This window comes from Ursus maritimus, unplaced genomic scaffold, assembly GCF_017311325.1.
Source record: "Ursus maritimus isolate PB19 unplaced genomic scaffold, ASM1731132v1 scaffold_8, whole genome shotgun sequence".
Taxonomy (NCBI): Eukaryota; Metazoa; Chordata; class Mammalia; order Carnivora; family Ursidae; genus Ursus; species Ursus maritimus.
This window is the reverse complement of record NW_024426996.1, coordinates 39,464,707-39,481,630: the sequence shown is the minus strand read 5'-3', so window position 1 is coordinate 39,481,630 and position 16,924 is coordinate 39,464,707. Positions and strand designations below refer to the sequence as shown.

Here is a 16,924-nt window from a genome sequence, read left to right as displayed (position 1 = left end):
GGGGTGCCTGCCTAGCTCAGTAGGAAGTGCATGTGACTCTTGATCTCAGGGTCATGAGTTTGAGCCCCACGTTGAGTGTAGAGACTACTAAAAAAAATAAACTTAAAAAAAATGAAGAACATAATTAATGCAGTTTTAATTTTTTGTGGCTCTAGTTTCATTGCAATATTCCTGTATCTCATTCCTCTCTTTTTACACTTCCTTTTGCATCTTCTCTGCTCATATGCACAACATACTGAGCATAGCTTCTCAGGTCCCATTGGCAGTGCTCAAGAATGACAGTTTGGTTCACAAAAGATTCCTATGGGTCAAAATATTTTAATATTGACATTCAGTGCTCTCATTTACTATATAGAGGTTCCACATTGGTAGTAGCAGGTGGAGGGAAGTCAAATAAGATAGGAAAATTAGGAAATGACAGTGCCATAAGAAGAACCTAAAAATCAAGGTTCAAGGAAGGTCCTGTAAGTATATAGGCAAAACAGGTTTTTAAGTGGGCCCTCTTGTTTCAGATGTTACAAATAGCTCCCTATAAGCATTCAGGATACCAAGAAATTAAAGAGAAACCTGGACTTTTCCTCTTTCCTGAAATTGAGCTTTAAAACAGCTAAAGCCTCCCATCTCACTGGTGAGAAGGAAGACTACTCAGAAAAATGACTTGGTCTTATTTGCAGTGTGACTTAGTGATAAATATTCTTGACCTTTAGGTCTGTACCTAATAAGTTTTTTATTCCTAGAAAGAGATTAAAAGAAAGCTTTCTGAAATGCGGGATCTTGAAGAAACAATGGCAAAACTTCAGCTGGTAAGTAGATGTCATGTTGAATTGCCAGAACTTTTGGTAAGAAAATTTGCATGCTGTATTTTACATATATTTTTTAATTGAGAAATAATTTACACATTATAATATTCACTCTTAAGCATTTAATTCATTGGTATTGGTATAGTCATGAAGTGCTGCAGCCATTCTGACCATCAAGTAACAGAACATTTTCATCACTCCAAAAAGAAACGTCATACCCTTTAGCAGTCCCTCCCCATTTTCCTCTACTCAGCCTCTGACAACTACTAATCTTTCTATTTCTGTAGACTTGCATATTCTAGACAGTTTATACCAGTGGAATCATACAATATGTGGCCTTTTGTGTCTGGCTGCTTTGATTTAGCCCAGTGTTTCCTAGTCTCATGCTTGTTGTAGCATGTATCCAAGTACTTCCTTTTTATGGCTGGGTAATGTTCCACTGTATGGATGTATTTAATTTTATTTCTATTCTTATAATTCTTTAATTTCATATACAGAGATAGCAGGTTAAATTTGAATTTGGAAAACCTGTTAGGAATTTTATATTCTTTTAACTACTTCATGATTTATCAGTTTACTAATATTAAAACTAGAAATTGATAATTACTTGTTAAAGTTGTTGACTTTTATTAAAAGCACTCAGTCTGGGGCACCTGGCTGGCTCAGTCGAAGCATGCAACTCATTTTTTTTTTTAAGATTTTTATTTATTTACTTTAGAGAAAGAGCACGTGTATATGTGAGTGGGGGGAGGGGTAGAGGGAGAGGATAACAAGCAGACTCTCCACTGAGCATGGGAGCCCATTGCAGGCCTCAGTCTCACGAACCTGAGATCATGACCTAAGCCAAAATCAAGAGTTGGATCCTTAACTGACTGAGCCACCCTGGCGCCCCTGGAGCACGGGACTCTTGATCTCAGGGTTCTGAGCTTGAGCCCCACGGAGATTACTTCAAAATAAAATCTTAAAAAACATAAAACAGTCCTCTTTTAATAGCTTTGTTTGGTAGTGTAAACCATTTTTCTAGATAATATTTGTTCTGGTAGTCTTCAGATAAGGAAAACAGTAATCATCCCAGCATAAGCCTAGATGTAGCATATAGTTCTATAGTCTAGAACTGACAACATGTCTTGCTTCCAGTTAGAAACTCCTGGGTGGTCACCTAAAAGATGATTGGGGATTTTTTTAATAGCTTGTTAAGTTGGATGAGTTTCTTTTAAGATTAGAAACTAAGACTAATACTAATTTTCAAGTTTTCTCATTAAATAGTCTTAAACAGCATAGCAGCAATGTTCTGGTGGCATAAGGCAGATTAAAAAATGAAGCCATTGCGATAAGCTGCCACACCATAGGAGCTTGAACACTTGCTGACTTTGATATGCTCACTGTGAATCGCAGTGGCTGCCTTGTTCTTCGCTTGCAGCTACTCAACTCAATATTGAATAACTGGATTAACTAAACCTGCTAAATGTTGTCCACTCTTTTTTTTTTTTTTTTATGTTATCTACTCTTGAGTCTCATAGATATTGTGAAATTCTTCCATGAGGTCAGTAAACAGAAAGTAGATGTTTTGATGATGTTTTTACTAACCGTGTAAACTCTGCGAGGGCCTGGATTTTTGTTTGCTGCCATTGTATGTACGCCATGAACAGTTGAGTGTGATTCGTGATGCTTGTCTCGGACTCTGACCAAGTCTCAGTAGTATTGGCTGACAGTAAGGTGTTATAGTTACCTTCTGACCTTTCTTATTTTTTCCATTTGTACTATATTGTGTATTTTTAAGATAAATACTAATGATAGTAATAGCTAACATTTACTAAGCACTTGCATATTCTAGACACCATGCAGAGTGCTTCACGTCCTTAGTTTCATCCTCACCAGTGAATCCTCGGTGTCCAGATGCTGCTTTTATCCCCATTGTGCAGATGAGCCTGAGACAATAACCAGCCTAGTTACTATGATAAGACTATGATAGTCTTAGAGTACTGTCTTCCTTCTGCCTTCTTTTAAAAATAAAAAGTCTTTAAAACTTTTTATTGCACAAGTATATATTCATTTTAAAAAGTAGACAATATGCTAAACAAATTAAGAGAAAATAAAATCTAATAATTCTACTACTCAGAAAGGAGCCCTATTGATATTTGGGTTTTATGGTCCTTTTAGCCACAGTTGATAATTAACTTTAGTCGAGCCCATATATTTGACTAACTTAAAGTGTGTGTCTGTGTGTATATGACTTACTCTTAATTAAATGTACTTACCAAAATATCTATTTTAAGTTCTATAATATTTTATTAAGTTGTTAGAAATCTTAACTATAGTGTTATAATTTGCAGGAATTAAATTTATGTCATAAAGAAAAGGAGAGACTGAGTGATGAACTACTTATAAAATCAGACCTGGAAACTGTTGTTCATCAGCTTGAACAAGAAAAGCAAAGACTTAACAAAAAAATGGAAAGCTTTGCAGTTACAGGTAAAATATAAAATGTTCATAACTTAAAAAGTGATTGTTATTCCTCGTGACATATTATTTTTCTTAGATTATCTTTCATTCATTTGTTCATTCAATAAATATTTGTAGAGTGCTTATTATATACCAGAAACCAGACTGGATGCTGTTGATAGAGTAGAAAATCTCCTTCAGTGACCTTACAGGATTCTTTTATATTTTGACTAGTTGATACAGGAAATGCTTGAATATTCTCCAATAGAAGTATATCCTTTTTTGAGGCAGATAATAGAATTAAGACTAAGAGGAAAACTTCTGAAATAGTGAAAAATTGAAGTGCAGAATCTTTATAAGGAGGTGCATTTGTATCACCCAAAAGAACACATTCTCATTCTCTCTTTCTCTCTCTCTCTCTCTCTCTTTCTCCCAGTAGGGCAACTTTCTGCCAGGTACCAGCCCTAAATGAGTTAGCTTAAGAGACATGTAAGAATTCATCCACTGATCCATTCATTTGACAAATGTCTATGAGCCTGTTGTGCGCCAGGCTCTGTTTTGCGTACTGGGGTATATCATGGTAAACAAAATACACAAGGTCCCTGCTCTTAGGGAGCCTTTGTTCTGGTTAGACAAACTAGTAACACATAAATGAAAAAGCCCAAATTTAGATGATAAGAGGTATTAAAATAGGGGGAGATGTGCTAGAGATTGACTGACCCAAGGTCTCAGAGATAAGACACCAACCAAATGAAGATTTGGGGCCATTTTTTCCAAGCAAAGGAAATGGCAAGAGCAGAAGCCTGGTGCTGCCAAATTCCCATGTGTCTTCAGAAGTAAAAGAAAGCCAGTGTGCTATGTTAAAAAGAGACTATATCCTAGGCTCTTCAGCATTCATGTGGATAATATGTTTGACCCCTTCTGCACTTAATGCCTTCATGACTTGAGCACATTACTTAACCTCTCTATGCTTTAGTTTCCCTACCTATGGGGTTAATGATGGCACCTACCCAAAAGATTATTCTGAGGATTAAATGGGTGAATAAATGAAAGTGCTTAGACCTATGTATAAAAGTTTGCAGTTTACTTCCTTTCATACCTAGCTGTGACCTCTCATTTCAATGTGATCTTTCGTATCTGAAACTCCCTGTTTCTCTGTGGTGCAAATGCACTAGCCTGCCAAAAATCCAACCACAGGTCAACCAGAATATTTACCTTCTATACATTTGCACATGAGCAACTAGGTACTGCTTGCGTGTGCACCAGACACATCAGTAGCCCTGTAAATTAGATGGTCCTGAACTTCAGCAGCACTCTCCATGATGTATAGAAGTCTTACTCTGTATTTCTTACCACTTGCTCTCCTACTCTTTGCAGGGAACATTTCAAATGTTTTCCATTCTTAATAAGCCTATGACGCTCATTCCACCTCCCATTCTGAGTGGGCGATCTTCAGGTTCCCTAAGAGAATGGAAGCCATCAGGGAGGCCTTCTGTCAGTTTCGTGTCTCAAGATCTTAAACTGTCCATTTTTATCTTCCCTCCTGTTACTATAGAAGTGTGTCCCTCTTAGGAAAGGCCACTGCCTCCATCTGTTCTCTGGATCCTATCCTCTCTAATTTTAAAACCTCGCATATTAATTATCTCTTTTCCCTAACTTAAGTCTGTACTGTTTTTGTCCATTGGCATTTAAACATACTTACCCTGATATGTCTCCTGAGGCAAGGGAAACAAAAGCAAAAATAAACTATTAGGACTACATCAAAATAAAAAGCTTCTGCACAGCAAAGAAAACAATCAACAAAACTAAAAGGCCGCCTACAGAATGGGAGAAGATGTTTGCAAATGACATATCTGATAAAGGATTAGTATCCAAAATATATAAAGAACTTACAGAACTCAACACCTGAAAATCAAATAATCCAGTTAAATCGGTAGAAGACATGAATAGACATCTTTCCAAAGAAGACATACAGATGGCCAATAGACGCATGAAAAGCTGCTCATCGTCACTTACCATCAGGAAAATACAAATGAAAGTTACGGTGAGATATCACCTCATACCTGTCAGAATGGCTAAAAACAACACAAGAAACAAAAGGTGTTAGCGAGGATGCAGAGAAAGGAGAACTGTCTTGTACGGTTGATGGGAATGCAAACTGGTGCAGCCACTGTGGAAAACAGTATGGAGCTTCCTCAAAAAGTTAAAAATAGAACTACCCTATAATACAGCAATCATACTACTGGGTATTTACCCAGAGAACACAAAAATACTAAATCAAAGGGATACATGTACCCTGATGTTTATAGCAGCATTATGTACAGTAGCCAAATTATGGAAACAGCCCAAGTGTCCATCGACTGAAGAGTGGATAAGGAAGATGTGGTGTATATGTATACAATGAAATATTAGCCATAAAAAAGAATGAAATCTTGCCATTTGCGACAACATGCATGGAGCTAGAGAGTATTATGCTAAGTGAAATAAGTCAGAGAAAGATAAATACCATATAATTTCACTCATATGTGGAATTTTTTTTTTAAAGGTTTTATTTATTTGAGAGAAACAGAGCACGAGCAGGAGGGAGGGGTAGAAGGAAGAGGGAGAAGCAGATGCCCTGCTGAGCAGGGAGACCAATGCAGGACCCATTCCCAGGACATTGGGATCATGACCTGAGCCAGAGGCAGACACCCAACCGACTGAGCCACCCAGGCACCCCACTCATATGTGGAATTTAAGAAAACAAATGAGCAAAGGGAAAAAGAGAGGCAAACAAAGAAACAGACTCTTGGGGCACTTGGCCGGCTCAGTCAGAAGAGCATGCGACTCTTGATCCAGAGTTGTGAGTTTGAACCCCGCGTTGGGTGTAGAGATTACTTAAAAATAAAATCTTAAAAAAAAAAAAGAAAGAAAAGAAAAAAAAGAAACAGACTCTTAATGCTAGAGAGTAAACTGATGGTTACCAGAGGGGAGGTAGGTGGGGGGATAGGTGAAATACGTGATGGGGATTGAGGAGTGCTCTTGTCTTAATGCACCCTGGGTAATGTGTGGAAGTGTTGAATCACTATATTGTATACCTGAAACTAATATTACACTGTATGCTAACTAACTGAGATTTAAACAGCAACAATAAACCTTGCTTACCCTTTTCCCATTCTATGACAAAAACTTTGACCCATTCCCCTCCAGCCACCCTTTTCTCTTTTTCAGTTTTAACATCTTGAAAGGTCATCCACCCTTGCTGTTTCTGCTTGATCACTACTACCCGTTAGCTCCTCAGTCCACTCCAGTTGGCCTCCATCCCCACCTGAGCTGCTCTTGGAAGCGCTTCCCTCATCCCCATTATGCTAAATGTAGTGGTCATTTTTCATTCATTAACTTATTTGACTTCTTAGCATTTAACCCAATAGCCCATTCCTTCCCACCCTCCTATTTTCTTACCTCTCTGGTCACTCCCTGGGATGAATTTACCAATTCGTCCTCCAGATTGCATTGCATGCTGTTCTTTTGTAGATTTTATCCTACTACACAGAATAATTGTTTGACCTTAGCTGTATTTTTCATAGTTGTATTCTTAGCTAGTGCTGGGCATAGAGTAAATGCTCAATAAATACCTGTCAAATGAATGAAAGAAGAGATGAGAGTGAATCAGAGTTTGTCTTGAAAATCATTTCATGCCTCAGAGTTAAATTAGATTGAACAATGTGAAATTACCAGTATTAGGCTACTTGGGACTCATGAAAAGGTAACTTGTGGTAAAAGTTAATAGTTGTGCTTATTTGGAGAGAGATGAGTTGCTTTGATCTCTTTGTATAATACTGTAGTAAATTCAAGCTTAATGTTAAAAATCATGCATATTAAGATTAATTGCTTATAGGCAGATTTTCTTTTAATGCATTTTCAGATCCCCAGAAAGTACCATGTGGTAGTTTATTCATTCTATAGTACTAAATGTTACCATCCTTGTGATAAGACAAAAGTAGGAGGACTTTGACTTATTAGATTTTATTTAAACTTTTAATGTAAATTGTGCTCTTTTTCCTCATTTTTCTCAATGTTTACTTCTTTTCTTTGATATCAGCCAGTGGTAGGTGATATACAAAAGTTAATGATTTTTAGTAGCTTGTATTCTAAAACTAATTGATAGAATATATTTGGCTAGTTGTGTAATTTACATGCAACACTTTTAATATTTAATTTACAGAAAGAGAACTTACTCTGGAAGTTGAAAGGATGAGGCTAGAACATGGAATAAAACGTCGAGACAAGTCACCCTCTCGTTTAGATACATTTCTCAAAGGTATAGAAGAAGAACGAGATTTTTATAAGAAAGAGCTAGAAAGACTCCAACATATAATACAGCGAAGATCTTGCTCTACAAATTATTCTACACGTGAAAAAATCCCAATATTTAAAACACTAGAAAAGGTAATATCTCTTTTTAAGGTTGATTGATAATCAGGAGTGTATCTTTATGAACAAACTTTTCTGGTGTGATTATTGTATTAAATATAACTTTATTCATATTTGTTTTTTAAAAGTTTTTCTTGGGGCGCCTGGGTGGCTCATTCAGTTAAACATCTGACTTTTGATCTCAGCTCAGGTCTTGATCTCAGAGTCATGAGTTCAAGCCCTGCGTTGGCCTCTGTGCTGGATGTAGAGCCTACTTAAAAGCAGGGGGTGGTGCACCTGGGTAGCTCTGTCGGTTAAGCGGCGTCAGACTCTTGATTTCGAAAGGCTCACGTCATGATCACAGGGTCGTGAGGTTGAACCCGGAGTTGGGCTCTTCTCTGGGCATGGTGCCTGCTCAAGATTCTTCCTCTCTCTCCCCCTGCCCCTTCCCCTTGCTCACATATGCAGGCGCGTGTACATTCTCTCTCTCTCAAAAAAAAGAAGAGATTTTTCTTAATTTTGATTTTTGGGTTTTTTTTACATGACCTATACTGTAGAAACATTCCATTTATTAGGAAAACTACTTAAGAACAAAGCATAACATACTGATTTTTGGAAATTAAGGAAAGATGAATAGCTCATTACATGTATAGGGTAAGTACAGGGACATCTGGGCCTCCAGAAACTGGAACTAGTAATTCATGCTACTGGACGTTTCCTTTCTGTCCTTTACTCTTGGTATCAGCTGCATTTTCTCTCTCAAAGCAGAGTGGCTTCATCCACATGGCAGACAACATGGCTACTTGCTATTCCCAGCCTTGGACCAGTCAGAAAGGCGGGGCACATTGCGCACACCAGACATCTTTCATGTTAACCATGCAACAGGAGCAGGTAGAGTGTGGAAGTGAGTGCAGGGCAGGTCTTCCCATTTGTCTGCTACAGCCACATCTATAAGTTAGTAGTCTAAAGATGTGTATTAGGTAAAGTTAGCCGTGTGTCATGAGAGATTAAAATCATGTATCTCTATTTTAGGTCATAATTATTTTCAATGTTTTATGAGTAGCATTTGAATTCTTCATTCACGTTTTTCTTTTTTTTTTTTAAGCTTCAGAGCTATAGGAGTTCTGGAGGCTTATGACTAACATTATCTACGAACTAGATAAAATTAGGGGAAGTTGGGAGTAAAATTAAAACTCAAAACATTTAATTTCAAATGTTTAAAAATATCAAGTCACTGTGACATATACATGAAGATAATAGGTTAAAAAAATTTCAGACTTGGCTGAGTTTACTAGTTTCATCATCTTTTTCCTGAAGATCCTGTGTCCGTTATCAAATGGTTGGGTTTTTTAACTTCATTGGCTAATGGCTGAATTTGATTTATAGGTGTTAGTAAAAACACTACATTGTGTTATCTGTTATAAGCAGAATGAATTGGTGAGAAAATGCTGTAGAAGTTAATGTATGTGTTACTGAGTTGTTTTTTAAGCCCCATATATACTTAGGACTCAGAAAAAAATGAATCACTGAATTGATCATCTTCATTGCATAGGAGAATCTTCCATAAAATGGTTGATTAGTGTAATCATATATTTATTAAATAAAACTGAGTAGACAAATATCTCAGAGTTTTTAACCTACATATTTGATTTAACTCCTCCATATAAATTTACAGTTGAAGAACAAACAAGAGATATTGTTGAGGTACTGATAAAATCAGAAGAGACTTTTATCCCCTTTCAACTTACGTATTTTCTTAAAATTTTCTAATGTTTTATTTATTTATTTATCCTAACACAGATAAGAATTCCTTTTCTAAAGTTTAGAAAGGTAGGGTGTTCAGAGCATTTTAGAGTTCCCATAATAAGTTGCAGGAATGGCAGGGAATAGTAGGTGTGTACATGAGTGAAATGGTTGAAGTGTAAAACAGTTGAGAGTTCTGGGCACTAGAGAGTGCATCTGCACCTAAACTTGGGTATTTTAAACATGTTTAGAAACTATATAGCAAACAACAAAGTTCTCTAAAGCTGGATTTGGTACACAGTTTTGAGTTTTCAAATCTTGCCCTATGACAAACTGAGGCACAGTTTCTTAGGATTGCAGTAACTCAGAAAAAATATTGATACTTTTAATATCAATGATCTTTGTCAAAAATACACCCATTGATTCTCTACTGTCTGTGTAGGGTGAGCACCGCCTCCTTTCTCCTTGTGCTTGTACTCACTATGGTTCCAATTGTGAGTTTCAAGTATAGTGGAGTAGAAAGGGCTTTAGAGTTGGAGACGCAAACTGCCGTTATGACCTTGGACAATTTACCTCACTTCATGAAACCCCTGTTTCCAAAGGTTACATGAGATAATAAGGGCCTAGCAGTACACCTAGTTCCTCGTAAATATTTCATTCCCTTATTATTTGCTGGTTCAAAGCACATCAGGTCTAGATACAAAGTTACATTCAGTTCAACAGGTACATATTGAGTGCCTGCTCTGAATGAGGCACTGGATGTGAGATAAAGAAGACTTAGCTTCTGTGCTTGTAGTGTTTAGTACTGTGTCTGTATGTCATGAGCATGTGCGTGTATGTGTGTGTGTGTGTGTCAGGAACAATGGAATGGTAAAAGAATTATTAACAATTACATATGAACACAAATATAAATATCTGCATACTTATGTCTATACAAGATATATTTAGAAAAGAGCTAGAGTCCTTGCTTGAGAAGGCCAGTCAGTAATGTTGGAGAATTCATTCATTTTAGGTACCATGCTAGGCACTGAAGGTGTGGTCAGACCAAATACCTACTGTGTCTCTCATTGAGCTCACATTTTAGTGGAAAAGACGTATATTAAACACCTAATCATGTTAATAACTTTATAAGCTCATCTATAGTGTTAGTAAAAAAAAGGATAGAAGGTTTCAGAATGCTCTAAGAAAACAAAGAGGGAGATCTAAATTAGATTGAAGAGTCAGAAGATTCCTTAGAGAAAGTGAGATTTAAGCTGAGACCTAGACAGTAATGATAATAAACTATCAAATCTTTTTTTTTTTTTATGTCCCAACTTTATTTATAACCAGACGGCCAACTCTCACCCCACCGCAGGTCCTCAGCTTAGCTCTGGGAGAGAAGCTGGATGAACAGTGTGACTCTTCTGCCAAGCCTAGAGCTCAGGAGCCCCTCACTACTTCTGGGCTTTTGCCCTAGCCTGCTGAATTTTGTCAGCCGTGTCCCATCTGTGACTCCAGTGCAGTGGAATAGTACGAGGCTCAGCTCTGCTTGGTTCCAGTGCTCAGTGACCACATCTGCAGGATTGTCAAATCTTTTTTCACTGACTTCTCCTTTTCTAAAATCTATGCAAACCACCTCCTTTTTGTAAGATATTTTTATGTAGATATAGTTAGGTTGCAGATTTTCTTTTATAGTTATCTAAGCCTTAATTAAGTCCTCAAACCCTAATGTGCTTTTGTCCTGTAAAATATCTTATCCTTTAAGGTGTCCAGATAACTAATCTCATCCATTATGCTTTGATTTTGCTTGTTTAACCAAGAGGATAACTTACTTCCAAGTGGCAGGTTAGAGGTACCTCACAGATACCAAGTCTACATTAGTCATGGTTATGTGTACAGTAGATAGTGAATAACATATATCAGGATGCTTTCCAATGTACCATATTATCAGATTATCTCCTCCTGGGGCTTTTGCATTTAGAACTTTAATGTTAAGATACCTTACATTCCCTCAGGGTTGTGAGATCAAGCCCTGCATCAAGCTCGCCTGGTCCACCGGGTGTGACACGGGCCTAAGATTCTCCCAGTACCCTGCTTGCTCGCTCGCTTGCCCTCTAAAAAAGAAAGATACGTTGTATCCCAAGTCTACATTTATCACCTTTATTTTCCACATCGTTTTGAAGATAGTGGATCTTTTGAATTGGACTAAAATAATAGGCATCATTCTGTTTTAGAAATGTTGGAAGTATTTGCTTATTTGGTGAACATCCTTAATGTATACTGCCTGGTAGAAATATTTATATTTATCTCATTGCAAAAATAGATTTCACATAGGTTGGGACTGGGATGGTTGTGGAGGTTGGTGCGGCTGGGAAATTGATCTCAGATTCAGTCAGAAAACACTGAAGAATGTGCTAGGCTGTAATAGTTACTTGCACTGGGTGAGCAGGCACACACATACCCTCCTAGTCCCTTCCCTGGAGACGGTTGTCAACTAGTGGTTCCCAGCAATTAGCCTGCATGAGAATCGCCTGGAGGGCTTGATAAACTGTAGTTACGGGCCCTATGCCCACAGTTTCCAATTTAGTATGTCTGGGATGGGCTCACCAACTTACGTGTGTAACAAGTTCCTACTTGCTGCTGATGCTTCTGCTCTGGGGATTACACTTCAGTTATGACCATTATAAACAACTCCAGGAGAATGACAGTTGAGGCGTCTGACAGGATCTGATCAAGTGGTATCATTGGCAGCAGGGGGGTCCCTTCTTGGGCATTTGAAGTCCAGGAAATTTACCCCAGTACTGCCTACACTTTCATCTGCTGCCCTCATTATGGATAAAAAATTTGCGTTCTTTTTGTCTGTTAACATTATTCAGTCACTGTCATTACCAACATCCTGTGACAACCATATGGTGATAATTATAACAAATGATAACTTGTTTTTAAATTATGTTTCAGGGTGATTACAACTCAGAAATTCATCTGATCACAAGAGAAAGAGATGAACTTCAGCGTATGCTGGAAAGATTTGAAAAACATATGGAGGATATACAGTCCAATGTTAAATTATTGACAGCAGAAAGAGATAAACTAAGTGTCTTATATAATGAAGTAAGAAACTGATTAAGCCAACAGATTATTTAGAACAAATTACAAGGGAACCAGTATAAATCTTTTAAATTACTGTATTATATGGACCTTGTTATATTCCTTCATAATTAGAATTATCTAAGTGTGGTAGTAGTTTCTTTTGTTGTCCTGTTCCCAAAGCAGAGATCTCTATTATTTTTTCCATATTTATTCTCTTCTAGTCTATCTGTGTGTTAAGTCTGTTAGAGATAATTTCCTACTTCTAAAGCTACCTGGCACAGGTCTTAGCCTGACTCTGAGCCAAGTTTATCCTTGGGATTGAGACATGTTAGGAGTCTATCAGACAGTGGGTAGCACCCACAATTTGGATATATTGGATATTAAGGACTTAGCCTGTAGTTTAAAAAAACTCTAGGGAAGAGAGAGTTGGTACAGCTTGGCCCAGTTATAAAGCCTCAGTTGTCAGAGAGCAGGTGAATACGAGCAGAGCAAAGTGTCTAAATTTGTTCCATACCAATTTCCCGTGAAGTTCTAATGCTACTTTAGAGAGGGAGAAGGACATGTAAGTTAAGAGGTCAAGTTGAAAAAGGTGTTTTTTACTTTTGGAGATTTTTTTGGAATCTCCAGATTTGCAGATTGATTCATTTCTGGGCTTTCCCCACTATTGGCTTGGATTTTAGCTTTCTTGGGTCTGCTTAGTTAACTACTAATTGTCTATCTGCTGTCTGGTTTCCAAACTTTTGTAGCTGGCATTTCCTTTCAATCTCCTTGTCTTGGGATTTTGTTGTTGTTGTTATTTTAATCCTTTTACTCATTTTATTGGGATTTGGAAAGAGAGCAAAGGTAGCATGTGTTTAGTTAGCCTTTTTTTCACTTTGGAGCACATCCAAAGTGTGTTTTATTTATATCTTTTAATTCTTTAAGGCTCAGGAACAGTTATGCGCACTAAGAAAGGAGTCCACCCAAAACGCAGTCTCCCATAATATCGTTAGTCTTATGGAAAAAGAAAAAGAACTTGCATTATCTGACTTAAGAAGGATTATGTCAGAAAAAGAAGCTTTAAAGGAAAAGTTAAAAGTAAGTAATAAGATCGACTTATTTTTGAAAGGTAATTTATAGGGAAAAGGGAGGTCTTCACGTTTTACTGTGAAGTGACTATGTAGAATGTACAGCTAGATCAAGGGGTTGGCGGACAATGACACATGAACCAAATCCAGACCACTGTGTTTTTGTATGGCCATGTGCTAAAAATGGTTTTTACATATTTAGGTCATTGAAGAAATATAGAAGAATATTTCATGACACATGAAAACTATGAAATCCAAATTACATCGTTGGTCAGTGTTATTGGAATACCATGCTGGTTTGTGGACCGTAGTATTCTGTGTAGCTTCTGTCGTGCTGCAGGGGCAGAATTGAGCATTTGCAGCAGAAACTGGCCCACAAAGCCTAAAATACTTATTTGGTTCTTTAGAGAAAGTTACTGACCTGTGATCTCAATAGGAAGTTCCTTCCTCCTGTGGAGGGACATTATCTTTTTTTTTTTTTAATGTAAAACAACGTGACTGAGTTATTCACATACCATTCAATTCAGCCATTTAAAGTGTACAATTCAGTGGTTTTTAATATATTCACAGACTTGGGGCTCCTGGGTTGCTCAGTCGTTAAGTGTCTGCCTTCGGCTCAGGGAGTGATTGTGGGGTCCTGGGATCGAGCCCCGCGTCGGGCTTCCTGCTCTGCTGGGAGCCTGCTTCTTCCTCTCCCACTCCCCCTGCTTGTGTTCCCTCCCTCGCTGGCTATCTCTCTCTCTGTCAAATAAATAAATAAAATCTTTATATGTATATATATATATGTATATATATTCACAGACTTGTTCAGCCTATCACCACAATCAATTTAAGAGCATTTTCATTACCTCGAAAGAAAACCCCCGAAACCCATTAGCAGAGGTTCTCCATTTCACCCTGGCCTCCCCAGGCCTAGGCAACCATGAAGCTACTTTCTCTCTCTACAGATTTGCCTACTCTGAACATTTCATATAATTGAATCACTTAGTATGTATCTTTTTATCTCTGGCTTCTCTCACTTGGCATAATGTTTTCAAGTTCATCCATGTAGTATGTATCAATATATAAAATGTTCCTTTTTATTGTAGAATAATATTCCATTCTGTGGAAAGACAGAAAACATTTTAATTTCCATTTATGTGGTTTAAACTTTTTGACTATTATGAAAAATGGTGCTGTGAACATTCATGTACAACTTTTTATTGATGTAGGTTTTCATTTATCTTGGGTATATACCTAGGTTCATTGGATAACCATAACCATTTGATCAACTGTCAGGCTGTTTCCCAAATCAGCTGTACCATTTATATTCTCACCAGCAGTGTGTAAGAGTTCTAATTTCTCCACATCCCCACCAACACCTGTTATTATCTGTCTTCTTTATTTTCTTCATGTTGGTGGGTATGCAGTAGTATCCACTGTGGTCTTGATTTACATTTCCTCAATGGCTAATGACATCGGGCATCTTTTCATGTGCTTATTTGGCCATTTGTTTATCTTCTTTGGAGAAATGTCTATTCAGATCCTTTGCCCATGTTTACATTGCCTCACTGTTACTGAACTGTAAGAGTATTTTATATATTCTTGGTACAAGCTCCTTATCAGATACATGATTTACAGATACTTTCCCCCATTCTATGGGTTGCCTTTTCATTTTCTTAATGGTGTCCTTTAAAACACGAGAGTTTTAATTTTGATAAAGTCCAGTTTATGTATTTTTTTTCTTTTGTTGCCTGTGCTTTTGGTGACCTATTTAGGAGCAGTATCTTATATTTTCTTTTATAATCTCCCAAAAAATGTGTGAATGTACATAAAGCACTTAATAGTGCTTGGAACATTATAAGAACTCAACATTAGTTATTATTGTTACTATTACGGATTCTGTAGTTTACTTCCAATAAGTATTATTGAGTTAATGCTTAGAAATTAGCAGCTCAAGTTAGGAATAAGAACATTTAAGCATTATAAGGGTAGTCTTTATGTCATACATTTTCAGTTAAAATTTTACCCCAACGGAATATTTTTAATTGGGATCTTTTGGAATACTGCCCTCCAGAATGTGCTTTCTTAGAAAAATAAGTGTTAAAACTACCAAATGGAAAGTTTCTGTGCAATATGGCAGCTTTTAGCACAAGCTACTGATTTATTCTTTTCCGTACTTGTTGAAAGGACCAAGGAATGTAGAAACAGGATTTTAAAATGCAGTAGTACTGAAAGCTCAGAAAAAGTGATATTCATATTACCAGAATCTTTCTAGATTGTAGAAGTCAAGATTTATGAGTTTATAGGTGGTCTTTTACTTAAAAACTAATCATCTCAATCCTTAAGCCTCCTCTAGTAATTTCCTCTTATTCAGCTATCTACCCAGTTGTCACACCAGGCATCATCAGTGACTCCTCTCTCCCGTAAAGTTCTTTTCTCTCAACTAATCACCAAGTCCTATGTGTGCTACCTCTTAAAATAATATTCAACACTTATTAAGCTCTTTTCATGTGGGAGGCTCTGTTAAGTGCTTTTTACATGGCTGTCTCAGTAAATCTTCACAATAGCCTTTTCAAATAACTAATGCTTACAGATGTGGTCTCTGAGTTACAGAGTTTTAATAATCTGCCCAAGATCACCTAACTGTGAAGTCAGATGGAGTCTGGCTCCTGAGCTCACGGTAGTTTCTCTCGAATCTGTGTACTTCTTTCTGTTCCCCTGCTCCCATCCCATTCTGGCCATTATTCTGTCCCAACTGCGTTAGTGGATCAACAGGCTCTCAGATCTGTATTTTACAAAGAAGGCAGAGTCATCTTTCAGAGATACAAATCTGATCAGATTTAAAATCCATGAACTGGGGACGCTGGGTGGCTCAGTCAGTTAAGCATCTGCCTTTGGTGCAGGTTGTGATCCCAGAGTCCTGGGATCGAGTCCTGCATCGGGCTGCCTGCTCAGCGGGGAGTCTGCTTCTCCTTCTGCCTGCCGCTTCCCCTGCTTGTGTGTGAGCTCTCCCTCTCTCTCTCTCTCTGACAAATAAATAAATTTAAAAAAAAAATGAAGTAAAACCTATGAACTGTTTTCAAAGACTTCAGTGATTGGCGTTTGCCTACTTCAAGGTCTAGCTTCTTTTCCCCAAACTCAAGCTTCTTTCCCCCAAACTCATCTCCCCCATTTCCCACATCTCATTTTCTCAACTCCAAGCTTAATGGACTTTTTCTTGGCCCCAGTTTTCTGCATAGGCTATTGAAAAATCTTCCCCCCACTTACAGTACTTTCACCTGGCTAGTTCCTATTCCAACTTTAGAGTCAGGTTAAACATCATTTCCTCACACAGGAAATGAACCCAAGACTCTAGATTCCCTTTCAATATGTTGCCATAAAGTTCATTTTCTTAACAGAATATTCATGGTTTTATTATAGTATCATGTT

General features: G+C 37.5%; 1 protein-coding gene across 1 annotated transcript in view; it reads left to right on the top strand.

The window, feature by feature from the left end:
* CEP135 (centrosomal protein 135) overlaps positions 1–16,924 on the top strand; it is a 73,350-nt gene that overhangs the window by 18,284 nt on the left and 38,142 nt on the right. Inside the window, exons 9-13 of the mRNA XM_040625299.1 lie at positions 738–803; positions 3,134–3,272; positions 7,447–7,670; positions 12,315–12,467; positions 13,371–13,523. Of these exons, the coding sequence (XP_040481233.1) occupies positions 738–803; positions 3,134–3,272; positions 7,447–7,670; positions 12,315–12,467; positions 13,371–13,523 (735 nt within the window). The remainder of the gene's footprint in view (positions 1–737; positions 804–3,133; positions 3,273–7,446; positions 7,671–12,314; positions 12,468–13,370; positions 13,524–16,924) is intronic.